The sequence below is a fragment of the Astatotilapia calliptera genome, chromosome 20, assembly GCF_964374335.1.
Source record: "Astatotilapia calliptera chromosome 20, fAstCal68.1, whole genome shotgun sequence".
In the NCBI taxonomy this organism is placed as follows: domain Eukaryota; kingdom Metazoa; phylum Chordata; class Actinopteri; order Cichliformes; family Cichlidae; genus Astatotilapia; species Astatotilapia calliptera.
Window position 1 is genome coordinate 33,945,524 of NC_137441.1, and position 26,249 is coordinate 33,971,772.

General features: G+C 41.3%; 1 protein-coding gene and 1 long non-coding RNA gene across 2 annotated transcripts; one reads left to right on the forward strand and one right to left on the reverse strand.

Moving 5' to 3' along the window:
* Positions 1-718: 718 nt before the first annotated feature.
* Positions 719-4,338, reverse strand: adora1b (adenosine A1 receptor b). Its single transcript, XM_026155104.2, has 2 exons — positions 3,264-4,338; positions 719-1,645 (listed from the first exon to the last, which is right to left on the reverse strand). Exons 1-2 carry the CDS (start codon positions 3,602-3,604, stop codon positions 868-870), a joined length of 1,119 nt encoding a protein of 372 aa, XP_026010889.1. The 5' UTR covers positions 3,605-4,338; the 3' UTR covers positions 719-867.
* On the forward strand, positions 2,914-3,670 carry LOC145422794 (uncharacterized). The gene is made up of 2 exons (XR_013904048.1): positions 2,914-3,143; positions 3,245-3,670. It is a non-coding gene; the product is annotated as an uncharacterized LOC145422794 (long non-coding RNA).
* Positions 4,339-26,249: the final 21,911 nt, after the last annotated feature.

The window sequence follows — 26,249 nt, forward strand, 5'->3', positions numbered from 1 at the left end:
GGGAAACCCCACTCTTACTACCAGATAAAAGAGGCTGGCAGGAAGAGATCCACTCAAGGAGGAGCTTTAAGTGCATCTTGGGTTTTTCCCAGGTGACTTGCTGTCTTCCTTCTTCAAGTCTCTTGCATGCAACACCTAAAAGCTCTTGTTGGTCCACCTGCTACTTTTTTATCCCTCTTCGTCGCTCCTTCTGCTATAGATTGATACTGCTGAATGACGGGGGGGAGGGGGGGGGGTTGAGCTCCTGCATAAAGGAGTTAAGGGGTTATAAAAAACCTTTCCATGATAACACACTACACATTGTTGCCCAGTGAAGACCCTGAAGAAGATATGCTCATTCACAGCTGTGCTGCTTTTAGTCCCATATTTACATTATTACATTCATATATTTTTAGCCACTGTCACTTTAAACTTACACACAGTTATGGAGTAGTAAGAGTTGCCACCTCCATTGAATATATAAACGTTTAAGAAAGTTGTAATATCTGATTATCTCATACTGACCAACCACAATAACTTATATTGCACATCTTGTAATGTTTCCACCAACTGTTCCACCAAATTGAATAAAACAGTTAAAGCTCAGTGTTCTCAGTTTGTTACTAAGATAAACCAACAGTCACTGTCAGAAAAAGACTTCCATTATTTCACGATTATATGCAACCTTTCTTTCCCTCTCTCTGATCAAACTTTCAGCATATACACTCCTCCTGAGTGAAGACAATTGCTCATCCAGTGATTTAACTGGCTCCCTTCCGCTAAGCATTGTAGCCCTGTGTAACAATGCATGTTACACATTAGACAAGGAGAGCGCATATGCTTTGCCCACTGATCATTACTTCTCCAGGCATCAGCTCTATCCTTTGCTTAGGCTGCATTCTGCCCCAGTAAGGATGATTGTCCTTTATGTTTTTGAGGTGATTCGGCCTTCTGGTTTTGCTCAGACAGAGGCTGGGGTTTAGGGATTTCTGTCTGTGGAGAAAGAGGCGGTGTTGCCTGCTGTAGGTCTAACGTTGGCATCTCTTTCCTGTCACTGGCCTGGGTCTCCAGAGCCGATGTGTCCTTGCAGCAGAAGTACTGCTGCCAGATTTTCCGGAAGGCTGAGCGAAACTTCTTAATGCGGAAAGCGTAGACAATTGGGTTGACCGCAGAGTTGCCGTGGGTGAGCAGGATGGCAATGTAGAGGACGACTTTGGGCTTGTTACGCTCAGGACAAAAGAGTGTGATGCAGTTGATGATGTGGAGGGGGAGCCAACTCACAGCAAAGAGAAAGAGGACAAGAGCAAGGGATTTAGCAAGATTCAGCTCTTTGTCATAGTACCTGTTGGGGTCTGCGTGACTGGTGTTCAGTTTCTTATTGTTAAGCTGCTTGTGGATCATGTAGAAGATTTCTGCGTAGATGAACAGCATGAGCAGCAGAGGTGGGAGCACCCAGCCGAAAAAGTTAAAATAGACCATGTAGTCCATGCTGATGACATTTTCAAACTTGCACGTGGTAATGAGGTCGGAGCTGATGGAGCCGTTCTCCTGGCAGCGCTTCAGGTTGTTCCAGCCTAACATGGGTGTGAGTCCCACAATAAACGCTACCGTCCAACATATCACGACTGCCAGTGCCGCTCGCCGAGGGGTCACCACCCGCTTATACCTACAGGAGTAAACAGCAGAGCGACACGTCAGCACTTTCCCACATAGCATTGTCAGGGCATGCATGTTTTCATTCTTTGTACTTCATTTTTCATATTGTCAGTGTCCTTGGGCTGACAGAAGATGTGATTCACATCTTCACAGCCACAACCCCCAAGACACTTTGTGAAAAGGTCCTTGCAGCACATATTACCTTTTAAAATATGTTTCTGAAATTCTTATCTTTGATACTTGACCTTTGCAAGACTGTTACTTTTTAATGACTTTCTTAAAACCAGAAATGGGTTTTTTTTTAAAGAAAAGAAAGAAAGAAAGCTGCTATTACATACTGGATATTAAAGGTGTTGCAGGCTAGGCTTTCTCATTATTTAAGAAGCTTTATGAAGAAGTAGCCAGAGTCAGAGGGAGGTTAAAAAAAAGGCAGAGGCTTAAAGATCTTATCACTGCTGTCTTGACTTGTAAGTAAAGAATTTCAGGGACCACAACCTGATACTTGCCCCGAGGCAGGGATGAAAGTAGTTATCTGATACAGCTCATCATGGTAAGCCAGTGATTAGTCATTTTCAGATTACTAATGGTTAATGTTTAATGTAGGATGTTTTGGCTGTAAAGAAAACACCCATATTACCACAGGCTGACCTTTGCTAAAGGGTAGCGTGAGGCAAAACAAGATTCTTCAATTTAGCCCAAATGTAGCAGGTGCCATGTGTAGGATGAGTATTGATTAGGGACCCAGACCTTAAGTGAGGTCTGTGTCAGAAGTGCAGAAAAAAATAAATAAATAAAATAATCGAAAAACTGAGCCTGAAAGAGATCGGAAAAGATCAGGTTCTGATCTAAAAACAGGGAGCGTGGTAGAGCATGCAGCATATTATGTAATTTATGAAAATGTTACAATGCTGTATTTGCATATTGTTAAATATAGTCTCTGCAATGTGTGTTGGAAACAAGTGACAATTCCTGAGAAACTTTCTACATGCATAACCCGAGCAAGGACGCCCAGATGCTGCTGTGACAGACAAACTTTACATGGAAAAGTCAAGAGTTAAAACTGATGACAGAATATTACTGTAAGCCTGGAAGACTTCATGGGATTTAACAGGGGACAAGGGTCTGAGGCTTTCATAGGCAATATTCTCAAATAAGTAATTTCTCTTTCCTTCTCGGCTTGTCCTTTTAGCTTTTCAACACCACTGCTTGTGCTTTTACTTTACCCCAGCATGACATGATGTGTCCACCACATACAAAGCGGGAGAAGCAAAGCTGACCACTTCTGTGTCGCTGTGCACCTCTTCAGCACATTAGAGATCCTGATGACAGAAAGACTAATTAAAGTAGTTAGTAGATTGGCCTTGCTCTGTTAAGCTGTCATGGGGAGGCGGATATATATGCATATAAAGAAACTGGCAGACTGGCAGCTTCCTGTATAGTGAAACGAGACCCATACAGAAATCAATGAAACAGCACTGGAACTGTGCTGGCTTCTGCTATCATTTCTGGTGAGTACCTCCAACAAATCTATGCTATTTTCATTCGTATCACTTCCCCACATTACACAAATAACGCATGACTCAATCCCGTCCTTAATTTTATCCTTTAGGTTGCAAAAAGGTCGTTACCTGGTCGGGATTTTGACCCTGAGATAGCGGTCAATTGCAATAGCCAAGAGGGCCAGGATCGAACTTTGCGTCAGGACCAGCACCGTGCACGCCACAAGCAGGCAGCTGTAAAAGTGAGTTTGGAGTCCGATATTGATAGTAATGGCCAAAGGGATGACGAGTGCTCCCACTGCAATATCCGCCAGAGCCAGGGAGACAATAAAACAAAACGTGGTATCTCGCAACGATTTATTAATCTTCACCGCCCAGACCACCATCACATTCCCGATTACAGACGCCACAGCAATTACCACCTCCATTCCGATGTAGACTGAGTCCACTGAGAAGAGTGCCCCGGCCATCCTTGCAGATAATTTTGTCCTTAATAAGAGTGAGCTGCAAAATAAAAACAAAAAAAGCCAACAGAACAATCCTTGACTTTTTCTTCCTGTCAGTACAGAATTTTCCAAATGCGTCCCGCTGTGTCACGGCACTCTCATCCTCCTGGTTAGCAGACGAGATTTAAGTTGAGAGAAAATCTAGTTATTCTGACGATGATACGCAGGTTAAGAGCCACAGTGTCTTAGAATGGGGTGTTTTCCTTTGGAGCAGGTGATTACGGTCCAGAGGCGGCTGTGCGTCGCTGCTGTTCTGAGTCCTGCGCCTTCACTTGGCGGAATACACCTGCTTCTTCGGAGAGGAGCGTTCTTGCCATGCTTTGCGATTTATCCGGGAGGGCGCCTCGTGTTCATCACCCAGCTTTTGTCACTTTAATCTAGCAGTTTAAAAAAACATAACACACATCCAATGAGAAACTACCTGCTACAGAAAGCCTCGCACGGCTGCAGCTCCGACGCGGCGTAATTTCCGTTCACCTCTGCCTTTCTTTCTCTCTCGCTCGTGAACACAGAAATGCTCTTACTGAAAATAGCCGTGCGGGGTTTCTCGCCTTTCGTGTGGCATTGAGAGTTGCTTTCTTGGTTTTATTAGTCGTTTTCCCCTCGGTTCGTGCAACTCCTTCGTTTTCCACGGAGAAATGAAATGGTGCTAGCCTTCTGCAGGACCGTCCGAAAGAAGTAGAGCGAAGGGTGATGTGAACTCTCTGTAACGCCATGTATGCATTTCTCCCACGCCCTTTGGAAAACTAATAGACCTTGGTCACTCGCCCATTGTTCTGATAAGGCGTGAAGGATTGAAACTGCCATGTAACAAAGGCCATTGGAACTGTAGTATTACTGGAGGGAGGCACACAGTAGTAAGCCACTTATTTACTCCTCCAGCCACATACTAAGAACACATCAGATAGAAATGTATCTGTAATAAAAAGAAATATTCAGGTCATTCTAAATAGATCTTTATGCTGTAGACTTCAAAGGCCTGCACTCTCAGCTTGAAGCAAGCCCATCTGAAAAACTAATGGGATTTAAAATTGGAAACCTTGTGACTGATTTAGATCTATTGATCATCCTTTTTTTAAAAAAACCTTTACAGCTTTGTAAGTGGTTTCTGAAAACGGATATATCCTCCTTCAGAATCTGAAGCAGGAACAGGATCCCCATGGCACAATAACCTGCCCTGTTTCTTCCAGTGACATAAAGAACTTCGAGAAGCCAAGTACTGCATAAAATTACAAGCATCCTGTGCTACCTTTCCAAGGTTCAAAGGTCAGCACCAGGTAGCAATGTGAGTACTGACCACAACAGCCACACATGACTGTGTAGATTGGATATGCAGGTGTCACAGATGGAGAACTGCAAACACTTTGTTTCAGCTGACATTCACGGTGAAAACAAAAGGCAAAGTGTGTGTGTGTGTGTGTGGGGGGGGGGGTGTTACTACTCTCCGGGATCCACACTGAGAGACAGAGATGACCAGGGGACCAACAGTCAGCAGGATTTCACTGGAGACAATTCCACTCTGTGAGAAGCAGCATGGTGAAAACTGTCAGCATGATGTACAGAGGTCAGCCAATAAGCAAGGAAGGAAGCAGCCATATGGCCCAGTTGCAGCAATTGGCTTGCGACTCACTAGGGACATCTTTTAATGAGCATATGTGTGGTGGCAGTGTTGAGCAAATCAATCATTATAGAGCAAATGGCATGAACTAATTCGCTTGGGTGGAAATGGCTGACATTCAAGATTCTGAATGTTTACACTTTGAAATAAGTCTCATTATCAAGGTCATATCCTCACAGTACTATTGTCTTCAGCTACTTATCAATAAATAGTGTTATGGCTTTGACAAACCCTGGTAAGCAGGAGCAAAGCAAGTTCAAGAGACACCCTCATTTCAGACTTTTTCTCCCACACTTAACATGACATACATAGACCCTTAAATGCTGTCTGATCATGTTCACTGACGCCATCTTCACCGAAATGACGTGCTGAAAGGCTTCAACTTTTTATGGCATCTCCCACTATCTAGCCCTTTATTGAATTACTTTTAGCAACCCGGAAATACTAACAGTTCATTATAAAATATTAACTCAGATTGAATTTGGTGAAAGAAACACATCACCAGAAACTTGGGAAAGACTGGAAAAGTAAGTGGTACTAAAAAGAGACAGCTGGAGGAACATTTTGCATCTAATTGGGTTCATTGGCATCAGCTCAGATACATGACTGAGTATGAAAAGAGCATCTTAGAGAGGCAGAGTTTCTCAGAAGTAAAGGCGAGCAGAGGTTAACCAATCTACAAAAAAATTAATTAATTCTGCAAATTGTGACCGAAAATCAGTATTGGATGCATGTGATCTTCAGGCCCTCAGGCGGCACTGCATTAAAAAGGCTTGATTCTGTCATGGAAATCAATGGTTGGGAACACTTTCAGAAATCATTGTCTATGAAAACAGTCCACTGTGCCATCCACAAATGCAGATTACAGCTCTGTCATGCAAAGAAGAAGCCATGATCCAGAAATGCCACTATCGTCTCTGGGCCAAAACACATTTAAAAAGGACTGACGCAAAGTGGAAGACTTGAAATTAGTAATAAAAATGTTGTGTTACAGTGCAGACAACAAGATAGGGAGCCTGGGCTACTGCTGATCAGAAGACTTTTACTGAAAACAATATATGCGAGAACTGAACAGTCACATGTATCTCATTATTTTTCCCTGAAAAAATCTGCTCCATAGATGCTCTTAGTTTCCATGCAAACATATCAGCTTGATTGTTCTTTAAAATGAATATAAATATGATATAATTAAAGTTATTACCACAAACTATTGTGCACCAGAGAATGAAGTGTTCCACTGCATTTATTACTTCCTTAATAATAATAATAATAATAATAATAATAATAATAATAATAATAATAATAATAATAATAATAATAATAATAATAATGGATTGGATTTATATAGCGCTTTTCAAGGCACCCAAAGCGCTTTACAATGCCACTATTCAGTCACTCTCACATTCACACACTGGTGGAGGCAAGCTACGGTTGTAGCCACAGCTGCCCTGAGGCAGACTGACAGAAGCGAGGCTGCCATATCGCGCCATGGCCCCTCTGGCCTAATAATATACTTTATAGCATTAAAACAATGATTTAGTGGGAATAAATACTGCACATCTGATTGTAGAGGAAATAGATTTTGCTGTTATTAAATTGTACATTATCATGTGATTTTTGGTTATGTGTTACAAAAATAGAGTTAAGCTGGCTTTAAGTCCTGACCACTGTCTACAGCAGCCTCACTGTGGCTCAGCCCCTGTAGATAATCATATACTGTGAATTGAAGTGCTTTAATATGTTTTGATTTCCTTTTTACACTCAAGAAAAACAACTTTATGGGCACTATAATTTGGTGTAAGAGCTCCTCTCAGAGCTGCCAGCTGGGTGCTCCACACCATTCAGCCTACTCCACGCAGCTCACCTGCTTCTGACCCAGAATGTGTCCAGGAAATTTACCACCACTCACACTCGAAGAATGAGCTGACAAGGTGAAAATGAAAAATCTCAGCAGCTCACATGGCAGTTTGCTGTGCAATATCAAACTGAAGCCCTCATTCGATGAAACATGGAATGTTTTGATGAAAAATAATAGCTACAAAAATGCATGTTAATTCTATATTTATTGTTTATTTAAATTGTAGTTTTTGGCAGAAAGACATACATTTTAAAAACATTAGATAACCCTCAAAAATACTGTAAAGGCAATGTATATAGCTGCACGTCACTCAAACAGCCAAACTAACTGAATCACTCCCAAGGACATGGCCTCAGTGTCATCACTCGTAGCGATCACTCAACAGCACACAATGTATTATAAATAAGCTGGCATTTTGCAATCCAAAGTAGTTTGGTGTGTAAACCAATAAAGGTCTACTTAAATGTTAGAGTGTGGGTGTAGAGTCATTGGTGTAGTTTCCCTAGTGACGGCCTGCAAAATGTAAGCTTCCTTCATTTATGTTTAATTTTCTACTTAAAACCCATATTAATGTTTCTTAACTACTGCAAATATCTATATTACATGACGGGAAACTGCTATGTGGAAGCTGCTGTCACATGCTGACCTTTTTTTCATTTTATTAATAGCACAGCAAGAACAAGGCAAGAACACATTTCATCAAATTTCATTGTCTTTCATTCACACCAGCAGAATAGAACAATACGTTTTACGGAGATTGTGCGCTGTAACTTTTTAATGGCAAAATATTGAAGAGTCTGCTTTAAAATGACATCATTTGCAGCTGCCTCCGCTGTGTTAATTGGTCCATTGTGTACCATTCCTCCTGACAGAACTACTTGCCTCAGCTATAATGTTGGGGTGTCTGCTCTAAATGTGTCTCTTGAGGTCAGGCGGCAGGATTGGGCTGAACTCAGAGGTCCGACCGGGCCACTGCAAAAGTTTATTTTATTATTTTGATTTTTAGTGTTATTGTCCTGCTCTATCACTCAACTTCCACTAAGCTTCAGGCTGTTGCAAGAGCCACACCTGCATTATCGCGTGAGATGTCTTAATAAAAGTGGGAATTTCACCCTCCATTCCATCATGGCAAGTCCCCATCAAGGCCCCCGAAATATGATGGTGCTGTTTCTACTCTGGGATCATGTTTTCATAATTGTGTTGGTTTACAGTTGTTAATAAACAGTTGCTGCGTGTCAAGGCATGCAAATGTAAGTAAGATGATCATGTGTTTAGAGAGGAGCGGCTTGATAATGTATGCCCTGTGATGGATAGCATGTTCTGTGTAAGCGAGGGCAATGATTTGGGTATGATTTGGGTATTTATGCATATGTAGTCATAAACAAAGATGGTAAGAGCCACAGTGGTACTACATATTTTCCATAATCATCATTTGTAGCTCCAAATCCTACTATGTTTTCCAACAGCCTCCACTGTGTTTGTTTGAATTAGCTGGTCATTATGGATGAGAACAGCAATTTGTGTGATATTATTTTAAATGGAAAGAAAAAAGATGGAACCGTTTTTTTGGTTTTTTTTGTTGTTTTTTGGGGGGGTTTTTTGTTTTTTTTGTTTTTTGGCCTGTCCCGTTTGGCTCTTTTGCCATCAGAATTGTTGTCTAAAGGCAAAGAAAGATGCCCAACGGATTTACTTTACCAAACTGACCATCCCAGCCTTGCCGTAATGGTCCATTTGATTCACCTTTTATTGTTTATTTTATTTTCACTTACTGAATACGGGACAGACTTGACTGGGGGAAAGAAGGGGAGAAAGAAAGAGGGAAAGAGAAACAGCTGAGAAGAGGGATGGGGGAGAAGGGCAAAAGACAAAAACCAACAGAACGGGCAGAGAAAAAAAAATGCATATATCAATCACCTGGATCACCTGCTGAGAAAGAAAAAAGAAAACAAGCAGAAGAGAACAAGAGTACCGGTAATAGAATAAACAACATCACAATGATATATGGGAATATGACAGTAAATACTAAATGTTAAACATTATTGTGCAGCACATAAGATCAACAGAACACAGTGTGCTTTGAGGTAGGAGCCAAAAAGGGTGTAGTTTGTGGGTGTGATCACCCGTGTGTACACCTGGGTATGATTTGGGTATTTATGCATATGTAGTCATAAACAAAGATGGTAAGAGCCACAGTGGTACTACATATTTTCCATAATCATCATTTGTAGCTCCAAATCCTACTATGTTTTCCAACAGCCTCCACTGTGTTTGTTTGAATTAGCTGGTCATTATGGATGAGAACAGCAATTTGTGTGATATTATTTTAAATGGAAAGAAAAAAGATGGAACCGTTTTGTTTGACTAGTTTACACAAACCTGGTGTCACTTCCACAGTCTCACATGCAGATGTTTGCCCTGGGCCTTTCGGCACACTCTGGGTGCTCAGTGAGTCACAGTCACAGTGAGTGAAAACCAGTAAGTGCAAAATGAATCTTGAAAAGGGCACACAAACCATGGTCTCCTGCTTAATTATCTTGTAATTACAGCACTTTATCTTATATATTACAGGACCCGCAACCCACCGTACATCTGTTATTGGGCCACACGATCTGTAATTTAAGTACTTCCCTTTTAAGTGCTTCTCTGTGTAAGCAGTCAAGTTGGCCTCTCCTCTTTTGCATTAAGTTCTTTATGCAAATCAGAAGCGCTCAACATGACTCACCTCACCTAAAAACTCCCAAAAAAGCCTTTTAAACTAACCACTGACAACCGCACACAAGGGGAGCTTCAGCCACTGCAAGAGTTACCTCTCATCACAGTTTTTTGTTGTTTTTTTTTTCAAAACCAGATTTGGCTGAACTGTGGGAGCAGGAGGGCACCAGTCAGTCATCCACTGGTACACTCTACAAACATCCCTTCACATATCATTGACTTTATCATTAATTCAAACAGTTTGTTTTCTCTGGTAATCCAATATCTCCTCAACCATCCAGAGACTGACGTCAAAGGGCACCTTTTGTGTATCTTTGGAAGCCTGTGGCTTTGAAAAAAATGGCAGTATTTACTGTATCCACTGAACAAGAGAATGGCATTGTTTACATGTAAATACAGATATTTTGAGAGTTCACGCGTTTGCAGACGCTGTACGTCTGCAAACGCTGTAGCCAGTTGGCTTAGCTGAACAATTATATTAGTTACAATATGACAAAAGATGCCGAAACGCACCTCCAAAGCTCAACAACTGATACATAATATTTCATACTTTTAATAACCTAAGGATGACTTGACAGCATCATTGCTTTTTTGCTTAGTTAAAAAAGACAGGTGCATTTAATAGTAAGCATTATATCCAAGGTCTGAGAGGAAGGGTGATATTTTATTAATAAGATAAATCCTCGCACTCCATGTGTGTGTGTGTGTGTGTGTGTGTGTGTGTGTGTGTGTGTGTGTGTGTGTGTGTGTGTGTGTGTGTGTGTGTGTGTGTGTTTGTAAGTGTACTAAAACGTGAATAGGAGTTTTACTTAAGCAAAAAAAAAGAAAAATGCCAAACCCAAACTACAGGCTCGGTAATGCAGCTCTGTGGGGAGAGGATCTCACAGTCATCCAACACCAGCCCCAAATAAGATTACAGTGCAGAAAATACTGAGGTTATCAAATTCTCTGCTGTGTTTCCCACAGCTCTTCGCCCCACATGAAAGAGGCGGCAGCAGTGAGTGCCCCTCACTGAATCTCTCTCTCAAAATTTCAAGGTTAGAAATGTAACTCAAGTGGCATGTTGACATTTTTAATATTCACTTAACATCCCCGCCCAGCTCCATGATCAGTGCTTGACTTGGGTGAAAGCTTTTCAGCACCTCCCACAGATGGTTTTACAGTAATAAAAAAAGAATTTCCAGCCGCCTACGCAACATCACAGAATTATAAGCGGCTCCATTTGCAGACAAAAATAGAAAAGAAAAAGTAAAGAACCCACATCCTGTTGCCTTAAGTGTTAGTGAGTGGGGCGCAAATTGTTTTCACCACAGACTTTGGTAGCAATTAATGCTGATCTTAAAAAAGAAAAAACATTTCTGATGAGTCTTATCTTTCTGCTTGTGGGTGTGGAGATACTGAAGGAGTTCTTGATAATGATGAAGACTCCCCCTGCTTCCTTTTCTCAATATGTGCTCCTTTTGTTGCTTGACAACAGTAACAGAGAAGTTCTTTGACAGCAGCGTGTACAGTAGCATCCCTGCTTGATCACAGCTTCCACATTAAATATTGATGCTTTACATTTTATTAGCTGTCAATACAAATTTCTAATTAGTCTACAAGGGTGATAATTAGCAGAATACAATGTGGAATGGCTGGGTATGCTTATTACTGCATAAACAAGGCTCCCACTATAGAATTTCCTCAGCTCGTATTCAGAGGAAGCAAGAAGAATAAAGTGAGACCTGAATAATTATAGCTTTCAAAACCCAAGTCAGCAGTTACCTTTGAAATCAGGCTCTTGTTCTCATTCACCTCAGCAGCACTGAACACTCCCTCAGTTTGGCATACAAAGGCATCACCGGGGAAACTGGTAGAGAATCACTGAAAGGGAAATGATATAATTAAATAGAGAAATGGGAGAGATGCGTCAGTTAGGGAGCAACTACACAGATGAGAGAAAAAAATAAAGGGAAATGGAAGGAGAGGTGGGAAAAAATGTGTGGGTTAATGACAAAACTCCGAATCTAATCTGTTTAAGAGGAGTGGTCAATCCTGTATCAAAGGACTTGGTGTGGCCTCTTGTGCATTTATCGCTTCTAGATGGGTCTTTTAAGTCACAGCCCATTTTGCTGCGATGTTCCTTTGAAAAGAGACTTTGGAAAAGCAGGTCCTGATGAGTTAAAGAAAACTGGGTCAAACATGTAGTTTCAGCTCTCTGTGGGAGAAGATGTTGTGCTACGGCTTCGGCTTCTTTGATGTCGGCTCAGTGATTTTGGAGGCTGCCAGGATCCAGTGTTGTAATAGAAAGAATTAATAATCAAGCCTAATTCTATAGCAGGGTACATCAAAACACTCCAGTATTCACTATGCACAATTTGAATACTAAAGGCTGTCTGTTTGAATTCCGACTGCTCGTCACTCATCACCGTTCCGCACACAGAAATTGTGTTGGGACCGACTGGTCCTCGCGTAACAGTTTGGATGCCACTAATCAGCCTCTGACACGCTCTGGGGAATAGTATGCAAAAATATTCTAGATGCTGTTGATTAGACAGCAGAAGCATTTCATCTTGTTTCATCAATTTATTCCTATTCGTGCCTGAGTGTTTGTCTTATTGTCTATAGCTTACATAATGTATAACTTACTGCTGACTCTGTTTTTGCAAAGAAACAAAGCTGTGCTTGTATTTCACTGCTGCACATCAGTTTAAAAGGGCAGGCACGGCTGCATATTAAATTGACAGCTGTTATGAAATCAGGTGGTTGTCTTGGTCAAGCTGGTTGTTTTTTTCTTTGTTTGTCTGTTTGGTCTATTTGTCAGGCAATACTATGACTTCCTGTGACAGCCCTGTCAACCTTTGTTTAGTGGCTTAATTATGCCAAACTGTCATGAAACTGTTTTAACTACTACTTTTTAGATACATAATGTCTGTGAGACTCTGCAGAAAAATCTGGAGAAACCTAATGATTTGGGTTGTGAATAGTTTAGGTTTCTGCTGACCTGGTAGCAATCAGCTACTGACAGCAGAATTGCAGGCGTTATTCTGCCACGGCTTTAACGCATCTTCTAGAAACCACTGAGTTTTTCACAACAGCAACTGAGATCTTGACTTACTGTTCAGTTTATTGGATGTCACAGATGTAAGCGTGCACATCTTGCACCTCTCAAGGCAGCATTATTACCTTTAAAAATGTAATAATGTTTCCATTTAGTTTTAGAGACGTTGATTCAATTTATGTGGTCAGTGTGGAAGCTGCAGCTTGTGTTGTAATACACTGAGACAAGTTTATAATGTTAGTCTACCCTTATTCATATAAACAAAGATCCAGTGCTATTCTGCATTATTTGTTTGTGTGCAGGGAATATGCACGCTGTGTAATGGCTCTTCACTGCATCTGCCTCGCAGCTGTGCGTACAGAAAATGTGTTGGCCAGTCTCCATAAAACAAACCCCACCACCAACAACCCATGGGGATTTGTTGGTATAAAGGACCAACCTTAAGGCTGACATCCGCTCCGCCTACTGGAGGAAAAATGACCTGGCAAGTTACTTTTGCATCACTTAACTGCGCTGCATTCACATTGCATGTACGCTTGCATGTCTCGCTGCAGCATTCTTCCTGTTCACCGCCTCTCAATCAGATCTTTGACTGATATGTGGAAAGGCTGATATGTAATGGAGAGTTATGCACGCAGGTCATCGGAAGCTTTTTGAAATAACCAGAACATGAAGTAAACACTGTGAGAAAGACATGGTTTTCTTAACTTAACTGCCTCAAGCTGTGAAAAATCTCCATGAATAACAATCATTCCTCAGCAGAATTTGTAGGCACTTCAAAAACCAATATTCTCTTCGCCTCTCAATTAGAATATGACAACCCTGGGAATGAAAATAACACTATCTGTAATAGTTGAGTCAGACAGAAGGATGAGTGAGATTTGTGCAAATTGTTTTACTCAAAGACACTGTCACTTCTTCACAGAACAGCAATGCTACTTGTAGTCCTTAAAAAAGAAAAAGAAAATTAATTTCAAAGGGTCATCTGCCTCTTGTCACTTCAAGTTCCTTTCAAGCCATCCAAGGTCTGAGAGGAAGGGTGATATTTTATTAATAAGATGAATCCTCGCACTCCATGGCCGCTTGCTTTTTCAAGAGCTCTATTGCACGTGAAGAAAGTGTGTGTGTGTGTGTGTGTGTGTGTGTGTGTGTGTGTGTGTGTGTGTGTGTGTGTGTGTGTGTGTGTGTGTGTGTGTGTGTGTGTGTGTGTGTGTGTGTTACACAAATAGAGGGCTATTGGTGCTGCAGGAAATAATTACAGCAATGTGGAATGCATTATTCTTCCTTGTATGCTAGAAACCACCAGGCAATAAAAAGAGATTCCCTACCGAGGAGAGGATGAAATTCCAGTGAAATGTGCGAATGCATTATTAACATGAGAAGAAAAATGATTAGGGACCATTTTAATCTGTCATTTGAATCATCATGATTAAATTATCAAGGTATTCATCAATGCAGTGCACTCTTACCTACACGTTCAAACTGTAAATTGCTCATTTGAAGTTTCATTAAGTTGCTGTACTTTTAAATTGCTGAGGGAACTAATATTGTGTCCTTTATTATTTACACTTACACTAATGCTGCAGTCAATGCTGATTGTATTGTATTTATCCATCAGTTTACCAGTCCACCCTCCATCTCTGCTTTCATCCATCACAGATCCATCCATCTAGCCATCCTGTCCATCATCCCAACAGCCTATCACTCTGCATTCATATACCAACCTTCAGTCACACCTCCATGCATCCAAATACACATGTGACTCCAGGTTCAGGTTTTTTTCTTTCAGTGTTTTCACTTGATATTCGCTTGGATTGCTTTTTGACCCTCGTGGTGCACGTGGCAGTCTTGATTAAGTGCTTCATTTTGGAGTAAAATGCATTTCTTATTCAACGTTATATGCACCCTCCATCATTCAGCACCCTCCATGTTGGTTCCTATGGCAACAAATTTCAGTGTGGGAACTAATGCCTTTTAGAGTTTTTCACTCAAGGGAACATTTGTTTGGATATAAAGTCACTCACGTAGACTTAGAGACACATGACGCACTTATTTACCGCAGTGAGGCCAAGCATGAAGTTTTAGCTGTCAGTAGAATGGAGAACTGGAGGTAAACAGATGAGAATGCTTTTGAAAAATCACCCAGTGAGCATTTTCTGCTCATTTTCCCTAAATCATTTTAACCTGAGGCTTTGAAAAGCAAACAACTCAAATGTTTTACGCATGGCTCAGTCTACGTAATTCTGAAGACACTAATACTTGTGACAATAAGGTGAGGGTCCTCAGGGATCGAGACCTCCTTTTTAAGAGTGTTGGACTGGGGTAACCTGATAGCTGAGTGGTTAGAGTACACAACCCATGCGTGCATGCCCTTCGCAGGGAGTCCCCCAGTGCAGCTGGCTCTTATGCTTCTAAGACTGCTTCCTGCATCTATTTACTACGACTGTCAAATAAAGGCTTACCCACACTGTGGGTGAATGGAAAAGATACCGGGACAACAGGGTCATATAAGGACTGCTGGCTTTGGGATTTTAAAAACCTGCAGAATGAAGTGGCGTGAAAATGTTTTTTTTCCTCTAACATCTCAGGATTTACTTGGATACAACTTTGAGAAGAATTACCCTGGAAGTTTCTTAACTTGACAGATGCCTTTTCTGGTGGCTATTGCAGTTTCCTGCGTTTTATCACACAGAAATGGAGAGAGTAAATTTTAAGAGTCACAACAAAGATCTGCCGAAATGCATTAAGGACACTCGTGACCTCAAACGAATAACTGTCAATGCTGGCAGGGCACAAACTGCTGACAGACTCAGTGCTAGTAAAGCTGAGGTGTTACAAGACTGTGAAACAGCCAGTGGCACCTTCTCCTCTATTAGCATATTCATGCACAAGAACTGATTCTGAATGACACAACCCAACACACACGAACTGCAGCTGCAACCCCAGGCTTGGTGCTAACTTTAATGATATATGAAATCATTAAACATCCAGAAACGTTAGATCAGCTGGCCACAGTGCTGAGAGGCACCTTTTTTTAAAAGAAAAAAAAAATCTCTGCTTGTTAAATAAAATGCTGAGATCACAACTGGGAAAAACTAAAAACCTTTGCAGCCAATTTAAGATATCATTTATTTATTAGTTCACATATGTATTACCACGTTGGGCAATCAAATACCAGCTGCAAGAGCCGTTGCATCACACTAAAGACTGATTTGAATCACTGAGTATTTAGGTTGCTGCACATTAATCACACCTGATGTTAGTGTGATGCATTGCCTTAAAAAGGTGATTTTTCAATTCAGGTTAAACACAAAATCATTTGTTAATAAATGTTCAGCCCAAAACTCTGACACTGAATCCATTTAATCTTTAATCTAGAACAGTCACAAACAAACATTGATAAGTGATCTGAAATCATATACAATCTGGAGTACTGTAGATTTTGTTATGCAGTATTGTTATTGTTATAACTCTGAAGGTAAATTTCACTGTAATCCACTGTAAAAAGAGGAAAAAAACTGCAGGTACTGTAAAGTTGTGCAAAAAATTAGCAATATATAGAAATGAAACAGTCAAACATATGAAATTTTTTTCATGCATAGTAAGTTTTTTGGTAAGTTCCTGAGCTTTATGGCTGCTTTTAAAATCAGTCCATTCAGTCGCAGCAACATATAGAAAAGCAGTTACAGATGATATAATTTTTGCATCACAGCAGCTCAAAAGTCCATAAATAGTGGTCCAGGATTTGAACTACTAATAAACGGCTAAAGTTCGATTTTTACACTGTTCTGGTTCATCTTAACATGCTGCTTCTCTTAACAGCTTGTGAGAAATGTACAGTAGAATTGAACAAATGGAACATTTTTGGAATCTTTACTTCATATAAAAAACGTTCACATGCATGGTTTTCCACTGATTCAGAAACGGAAATTGGATTGGGCAGCATGTATATGGTCAGAAGCCATTGATGGTCTCCTTTTCCTACAGCGGTAAACTGGTTAAAGATCCATTTAGGTGACATTAAACAGATGATAATAAAAGGCTGGCATTCACCAGGACCATTATGATGTCTCACCAGAGAATAAACAAAAGAGATTAACGATGAAAGAGCAGTCACCGCCCTGGCTCTGGGTTTCAGCTCTGAGACTCCACAAACCTCCTTATGGCAGGTGAGCTGTTTCTACCTTAAAAAGCACTTTTCGCCATACATTGTAACTACTAGCAATACTCACTACTTCATGGAGCTACTTCATCAGCTGGATGAAGCAGACTTGGCTATATATCTTATCTCCTGCTTTCAAATCCTATTCAGGACAAGCTTACCTTTAGTAACTGCAACACATAAGTGGCTTTTTATTTAACTGAACACAAAAGCTCTTAATTTAAGCACAACTGTTGAAACTTCTAAATCCCAGATGACACCATGTCACCAATTAGATGACTGACCTGAACTAACTGCTGCCATGCTTCTCCATCCCCTCACTTTGCTGACTCAGGTGTAGCTATTTCCTGACAACATGCAACGCCACACATTTCACCTAAATTCACCTGGGCAGCCACTCGCTTCCTTGTTAAACTGATCACTGCTGTCACCTGCCAATCCCACACTTCAGTACTAGTTCATCCACCTGCTGCAGGGTTTTAGTGCTACAGTCCAAGAGTCCCTCATTATCTTACACGTCTTGTGACTGTTGTGCCATCCTTTGCCACTAAGAGTTAATGAATGTCTTATATTTAAAGCTTGATTACTCGACTTTGCTCTCATTCACTGAACCTATCTGATGCTATCCTCCACCTGAGTTCGAGTTGATTGCCTTCAGTGTTGGCGTGTGAGATATAGAAACCTGTCTGATCGCCGTGAGAAATGATTTAATTGTTCAAACAGATTGTTACAATGGTTACAGTTGTTTCTGCTGCCCCGCTCATGCTGTGTATCCAAGTAACACGTTCATTTGATCAGCTGTGTGTGTGTGTGTGTGTGTGTGTGTGTGTGTGTGTGTGTGTGTGTGTGTGTGTGTGTGTGTGTGTGTGTGTGTGTGTGTTATAGTTAATGATCCCCCTCAGTTCATTAACTATGTACAAAACATTTGTACTGTAGAGTCTAATCGATATCACAGCCTTTTAAAGCTCCCTGCAGGGACTTATTTTTCTGGCCTTGTTCATATAATGTGTTTTTGCTCATTTCTGCTTTGAGATCATGTTACAGATGGTCACCCCTATTCCTTTGTGTTTCTCTTGGCACATAAGTATTCTGGAGTCATATTTCTGCCAAACCGAAATCATAAAGTTGATCTCTGTTTTTTAAATGCCCCATCCATCTCAAGGGAGCCACATGTACTAGCACACACCGTGGTTTACTCTGTATTGCCTTCATATATTTTGTTATTCATAAAATTCTCTGTGGCATAGTATACTGAACAGAGAGTCCTGTGAGGAGGAAGGAGATTTTCTCAGCCGGATTTATGTTGTATGGTTTACAGATAAATGAGGGCACAGATTAAAAAATACACTTACGGCTCACATACACAGATGCCGTGATGCTGGAATCCAGATAATCCCTGTGTTGTTAAGGTATCTGCTGAGATTCGTTGATCTGGTCAAGTCTACACAAGCTGCGTCAACGTTAACATCAGTCACTGATACCCAGTTAAAGAAATGCCACAGAGGAATCGTCAAAATCTCTGCTGCATTGAGTGATGTGTTTTCTGACCTAATTTGCTGTTGTTTTTTATTTTTTAAGACGGCATTAAGTTTTTGAAATGCCCTTTGATATCTCATACTAAATGCACATGAATAATACATCCCAAGGTCAAGGTCTTCCATCAGTTCTTTAAAGGATCTACTGAGGATCTGTGTCCTTACCCAAGGGCAGGGCATCTGGAGCTCGCTTTCTGTGCATGCTGATTACTTACAGTCCATAACCTTTCACAAAATGACACTATGAACTCAGGTTTAAGCCTGTTTGGCAAGTCATATTAGATTGGTTACTGCTTACACATCATTGCTAAATGACCTCTAATATGGTTATTATCTTTTGGATGCAAAAATGTTCTTATGTGTCTAGCTATAGTAGATAGTCCGCCAACTACTCTCTTTGAGGGTGATTGTGTACAGAATACATATTTTATTGTATTTTTTAACCATGTCTTCTTTCTTCAGTTGTTACCCTGCTTTATTTTAAACAGGATCAAACAGCTGGAGACAGCAGGACTCGTGCTGTGTTGTGATTGGTGCTTAGGGTTAGGGTAGGTTGTCTCAGAAAGCATAACTGATCCAGTTAGAGAACCAACCACCAGGGCTGAACATGAAAAAGCAGTTCGCTGCAGTTCCTTCCCAACAGAGGCTCGTATTAAAATAACAAATTACACGGCATGTTTACAGCATGGTACAAATAAAGGTTTTGGTTTCTACAGCCAAGTTACTCCTTTGTGAAATTATTAAAAGAGGTGAATTTTTATAATTCACCTTTCTAAATTATGACGCTTAAAGTTATGTCTTACTGGAGACACGGACGCTTAGTGCGACACGTGGTTATTGTCTCGTCTTGTTCAGCATTCAGAGATACATGCAAAAGATGGAGAAAAGAATCTTCAATCAGATTCATGCCTGTTTATGTTTCCTGGTTGCCAAGACTCTTTGGCAACACTTCAACAACCTTTTTTCCACCTTTACTAAGTTGTGGCATTACAACATTATTTGTAAGTTGCAAAGATAGCCTCATGGCAACATGTGATGTTGTAGAAGCAACAGAAGAAGCCAACAGTGAACTGCACCTTAATAACCAAGATCGCTAACTGGTGCTAATGTTAGCTGACAACTGTGAAACAAAGTTTTTCTTTTTTCTTAAATTCATGTTCATTGTCAATAGAAAATAGGAGGGAACGTGGCAGAAAAGAAAATGTGGATATGATCAGTCATTCAGCTGAAACGAGCTCAAACAACCTCACAGCTTCTATATACACACACTGTGTTAATGCTTTCCAAAGCTGAGAGCATTTAACCTCTGAATGTTAGCTAAAAGTGACCATCAACATCATGTACAATGTGAATTTGATTTAATGTAGAACAAGAGCAATCTCATCCAGTTAAACATATACTTTATATCAATAAAGGAGCGATTTTGGTCAGTTGTGTATTTATTTTCTGTTTGAATCAAAAGATTAATTAAATCCTCCTCAATTTAAAACTTGACTGCAACACCCAAAGGTCAAATTGTTGTAATTAAACACACCACCACAGAGCAGTCAGGAGAACACTTGATCCAAAACCAAAGTAAACAGCACTCGGCAGGTCCAGTCTTTGTTGTACCAGAGACGAGACCGGAGGGGGCACACAAATCTTTTAAAGTAGCTTAACCAACTCCACAGGGCAAAACTGCTAAATTATAGATACCTGGAGAACTAAAAGTGCCAGTTCTTGTAATGGAAAACTTTAAGCAACATGAGAGAGGGAGAGAGATGCTGTTTTTGAAAATGAAGCACAGTATCACAGTGGAGAGAGGTGGGCTTGGCATTAATATTTGATCTTTCTTATCCTGTCTTTCCTCTCACTGCTTTTCTCTCCCTGTTTCTGAAGAGACCAGTTCTGCTTCAGTGTTTGTCTTTGCTGAAGCGTTTCATGGCCTTGGCCACTGCTTCAATCTCAGCCCCTTGTTCCCATCGAGACCAATCCCAAGTCACGCCTGCCAGTGTTATGACAGTCCAACACTGACAGACACTTGTATAAAAAACAGATGTTCCAAGGCGGATATTTCTCTTGCCATTATCGTTTTAATCACACAATTACATTTTTTTTCAACCGTTGATATCTTTCCTGCTGTTCAAACAGTGCATACTTTTTTATTATGTCCAGTTTTTCTCAAGTGTCTCTTCTTAAGGCGTCCACCTCACCGGCCGCTACACTTCTCCATCTGCACTGATATTAAATTCAGCACTCCTACTACCGCCACCCACAGACACGTGTTCTTGCACTCCTGCAACCCCATGTTTCATATTACACCAGCTGCTGCACAGTATGAGCATTAAGCTCATGCTGACATGAGGGCATTGTCAATTACGGGAAAGCTGTAATGTAAAACTCTGGGGTGCTCTCAATGTGAGGCTAAGCACCATTTTAATCAGAAAACAATCAAAGATGACGTTAAATTCAAACAGGAATCTGACAGCTAATCCCCAGCATGTCATCATAGAAATGCCAATTTAATGGTGATGGGGGAATTTGCGCCCCATATCTTTGGAAGTTTTCCATTTCAATTGCCAGATTATTTTGAGTGCTATAGTACTGTGCATGTGTGTTTGTGTGTTTGTGTATGTGAGTTTGTGCCTTTTCACTCATTTTCTGTCCAACAATTGCTCATCAGGTGAAATCACTTGCTAACAGCTGTTAAGTGACAAACACTAACATTTTCACCCCTGACATGGTGGCAGGTTTAACAAGCTGTGCAACAGTCCTCAGGAAGTGTGTCATGTCTCACCTTTCAGCACTAGCATTTCTAGAAATCCCTTCACTTCCTAAAAAGAAGCACTTCTCCCAAGAGAGCGAGACATGGCAGAGCTGGTGGCATGTCATCACCTCATTTCGCTGCTCTTCTCACCTGCACAGGTTATGTGGTGGATGATGTGCAGAGGTCATTTAAAGATTATGTGAATAGGATAAAAATAGATAGATCCATAATTCATTTTACAAAAGCGCAGTTTTGTCATTTTGTCTCTGTTTGATTTAATTGTTCGATTTTAAATCCATTTTTAGCTGTAAGCTGTTTCGAGGTTATGATGTGTGGTCTTTGTCTTTTTTTGGGCAGGACTACATGACTGTGAGAAAGAAAAAAACTCCCTACAGCTGAACAGACAAAGATTCTGTCCGTGCACAAGACAGAATTGGTTTTGGGTTTTTTCTTTTTTTTCTGTGTCAATAATGGTGCAAAGATTGTGCCTTACAAAGGTTTCTGCCAATAAATATTGGAAAATCAGTTTGGTTTCATTGCTCAGTTTATTTTTTCACAGCATTCCCCAATTTTCAGAGGCGCAAATGTAATTTGACAGTTGGCTGCGGTTGACAAGCAGTTTTACAAGCAGGTAAGGCCCATACGCTTGCTGTGACAAATGGAGCAGAAATGATATATGAAGCCGATTCAAAGTGTTCAATTTAGGTTTCCTTGTAAATTTAAATATAAGGTCCAGAAAGCTGTCACTGCAAGGCTGAAGAAAAAGACAGAAAAAGAAAAATCCTATCTGAGACATCAAAAGCACAAAAAAGCTTGAAAAATTACAGTACTAAAGTCCAATGGACTTATCTCCACGATTAAAAAACAAACGAACAAACATTCAAAACATATAACCGAGTCAAGTAGCCTTTTTGAGGAGGTTGGTGTATCATTGTCAAGGTCTGTAGTTAAGAGATGCTTTCATTAATGTTTACAACAAGGTGCAAATCACTGAACAGGAAGAGCAGATTAGACTGTGCCAGAAAACATCTAAAAGAGCCTGCACAGTGAAAAAAAATCTTTGAACAAATGAAACCAAAATGAACTTGTGCTAGAATGATTAGAAGAGAAAAGTATGGAGAAGGAGAGAGACAACTCATGATCCAAAGCATACCACATCAAACTTGGTGGAGGCAGAGAAGCAGGTCACTTGTGTTTAATGATGATGTGGCTGCTGAAAGAAGTAGCAGGATGATTTGTGAAGTGTACAGGACTCTACTCTCTGCTCTGATTCAGCCAAGTGTAAATGCTGATAGTCACTCAAGGCAAAGAAATGGGAAATTCTTCTTCAGTCAGTCAAACAGAATGTAGACAGCCAGAAAAATGCAGCAACTGACGGTGGCTATATTAAAGCCTAACAGAGCAAATCAAGGGAAGAAACACAGCATTTAGTGATGTCTATGTGTTCTAGACTTCAGGCAGTCATTGAGCATAAATGATTTGCATCCTAGTATTAAAAACAATTCTTATATTTACAGTTATGTGTTTGTTTGTCTGGTTAATTTTGAACCACTGAAAATGGACGCCCTTGTATAAAAACCTCTGTAATTCCTAATAAGTTAATACAATGTTTTTGTCAATCACATCTTGATTGTTTGATTTAAAATTCACTGTGTTGGTGTACAGAGGGAAAACTACAAAAAGTGTGTAGTTGTCCTACAAATTATGGACCTGACATGCATTGAGAGAATGTACACGATCTCATAAATAATGAAAGCCCACTCATGCTGCTCTCAAAATAGTCAACATGGCAGCCTGATATGACGGTAGGCGGATATCGAATATTGGATTGCATCTCTCATTCCTGCAATCAATAGCTGGCAGGTCAGCCTCTCTTCAGTCTGAGAATCTGACACATCAAAAACAAAAGGGATATTCAAGGTTAACGGGCCTGGAGTGTGCCTTCAAGCTCTGGCCCACGCCTTAGTGAATGTGTCAGGGTGAAATCACATTATAATAGACAAGAAGAAGAGACATTAGTAGTAAAGCTCTGACTCACAATGCAAATGCAGCTTATATGAAAAAAATCATGAAAATTACAGGAAATTAAGTATGACTACAGTCCTCCCAGACCCTTATGAAGAAAACATCGAGGGAACAGTTTACCCTGCCCGGGATAGGGTTACCGGGGCCCCGCCCTGGAGCCAGGCCCGGGGAGGGTGCCCGAGGGCGAGCGTCTGGGCCTTAGTCCATGGGGCCCGGCTGGGCACAGCCCGAAAAGAGGACATGGGCCCATCCTCCTGCAGGCCCACCACCCGCAGGAGGCGCCATAGGGGTTGGGTGCATTGTGTGCCAGGCGGCGGCCAGGAGCGGAGGCCCTGGCGGACTGACCCCCGGCTGCCAAGACTGGCAATCGGGACATGGAATGTCACCTCTCTGGTGGGGAAGGAGCCTGAGTTAGTGCGTGAGGTTGAGAGGTACCGGCTAGATGTAGTCGGGCTCGCCTCTACGCATGGCTTGGGCTCTGGAACCAGTCTCCTGGAGAGAGGCTGGACTCTGTCTCAGTCTGGAGTTGCCCCTGGTGAGAGGCGGCGGGCTGGGGCTGGGTATCGGTACGTTGGGGTTTTTTACCAGAGGCAGCCGACAGGTATCGACAGGCCAAGCGGAATGCGGCTCGGGCAGTGGCTGAAGCAAAAACTCGGATGTGGGAGGAGTTCGGAGAGGCCATGGAAAAAGACTTTCGGACTGCCTCGATGAGATTCTGGCAAACCATCAGGCGTCTCAGGAGGGGAAAGCGGTGCTCTACCTGCACTGTGTATAGTGCTGGCGGAGCGCTGCTGACTTCAACTGAGAAAATTGTCAGGCGGTGGAAGGAATACTTCAAGGACCTCCTTAATCCCACTGACACGTCTTCCGAGGAGGAAGCAGAGTTCGGGGATGAGGGGAATGACCCGCCAATTTCCGGAGGCGAGGTCACTGAGGCAGTTAAACAACTCCTTAGTGGTGTTGATGAGGTCCGCCCCGAGTTCCTGAAGGCTCTGGATGTTGTAGGGCTGTCCTGGTTGACACGCCTCTGCTTAGGCTGCTGCCCCCGCGACCCGGCCACGGATAAAGCGGATGAAGATGGATGGATGGATACAGTCCTCCCTCATGAGTGCTCTTTTTGTGACATTAATTGCACAAGTCCTCTATAATGAGTCAAATGTTGGGAGGGCTGATATGGCAGTTGGGGAGCTTCGTATCGTATCCTCTTGGATCTGCGTGCTGCTCTCCCGTTCCTAATGCCTTTCAGTTAACCATTAGAGATACAATGAGGATCAATTTGACTGAAACAGGTTAAGAGGGTGAAGACCTGTGGGATTTCAGCTCTACATCTGCACACTTGACAAAAAGGTTATCAGGGCACATTTGAAAAGGTTTCCTTCAGTCTGAATGATCTCTTCCTGAAAAGCTTATGACTCGTGTTTTCACACAGCTGTCAGATTCTGTTTGTCCGCACGATAAGTGACTCAGAGAAATTTCAAACAATGCACCAACAGTCAATAACATGGAGATAAGGCTAACAGCTTTTTAAAAGTGCTGAGTTTTCACGCTGTAATTTTTTCCCCTTGGCTTTTCCCTCCCTGTTTAGTCTGCTTATCGTTTCCAGCAGATGACCGAGCACATCTCTCAGTGTACTAAAAGCTGCTGCTGATTTGTAAAGAATATCACTGGCATGAGTTGTTTCGGTGATGTAATTCATCCTGGTTACAACAGATAATAAAGACTCCCAGCTATACTGAACAGGATAATTAAAGGCTACAGCTTGGGAGGAAAATTGTTCAGGTAGTTTAGTTTTAATGGGGAAGAAATACTCTGCTGCTGCTGCCTTTAAAATTAGCTTCACAATCACACTGAATTTACATATCCAGACGAACTGAGTGTAAATTTAGGAGCTTTTGGTTCTTCTAAAATCAATCTAATGGGCAGGATAAGTGTGTTAAAATAAGAGGAAAGTAATCCAACTTCTTGATCCTGAGCTGTTATCAGGTCCCTGCACAGATTTTGTCTTTTCCTGTCAAAGCTCTGGACATCAGGTCCCCAGAGCCCAAGCCTGAGAAGATACTAAATATATCTTGTGCCAGTGTCTGAATCCCATTTTAAATTAATTCACTTCAACAGAGTTCTTAGTCGTGCAGCACTCTGCCAAACTCACTCTGCCAACTGGGCTTCATAAAATGGTAATGAGAACGGTGCTGTCTGCTGACAATGAAATAGATGCAGCAACACAGATGCACTGGCTGTGGCTCCAGATTGGCTGTTTATTCCACAGCATTGAAAATATATTTACGATAGCCCGACTTTGTCTCACTGCATCAGTGTCTACAATACAAAAAAACCCATTGACTCTGAAATGAGCATCTTCTTAGACTGACACTGGCACAATGGTCTGGCAAATAATAGAGCTTTATGTCTTACTTCTCCTGTGATTACTTCTGAAAATGGTTCATATTTGACAGGAGCGAAATCGCAGCTGCAAATCAATCTGTCATAACTTCTCTGGTGGGGGTAATAGTGCTTTAAAAACTCAAGAGCAAATGCTCTGTTAACTCTGAGCTCAGAGTGCACTGCCTGCTATTTCTGTAGTCTAGCTGCTCTTTGCTGAAGTCCCAAGCGAACAGCAAACATCTTTTGTTAACAGTTGGAGCCCTGTGCAAGACTTAAACTCAAAAGCAACTACTGAAGGTATTAATATAGCACCATCTATACACAGGATAAAACTCAGGGGACCATAAAACTGATACAGTGTGTTTATCTAGAACATCAGCTGACAAGGCAAATGGAGAGGGCGAATGCAGATCCAAGCCTTTTCCACCTCTGTATGGAAACCTGACATTCTGTCTTTGGAGAAAGATGCTAAAAATTACATTCAGTGACAGCCAGGAGGTTAGCACTTGAGCTGAGCTTATAAAGGACACG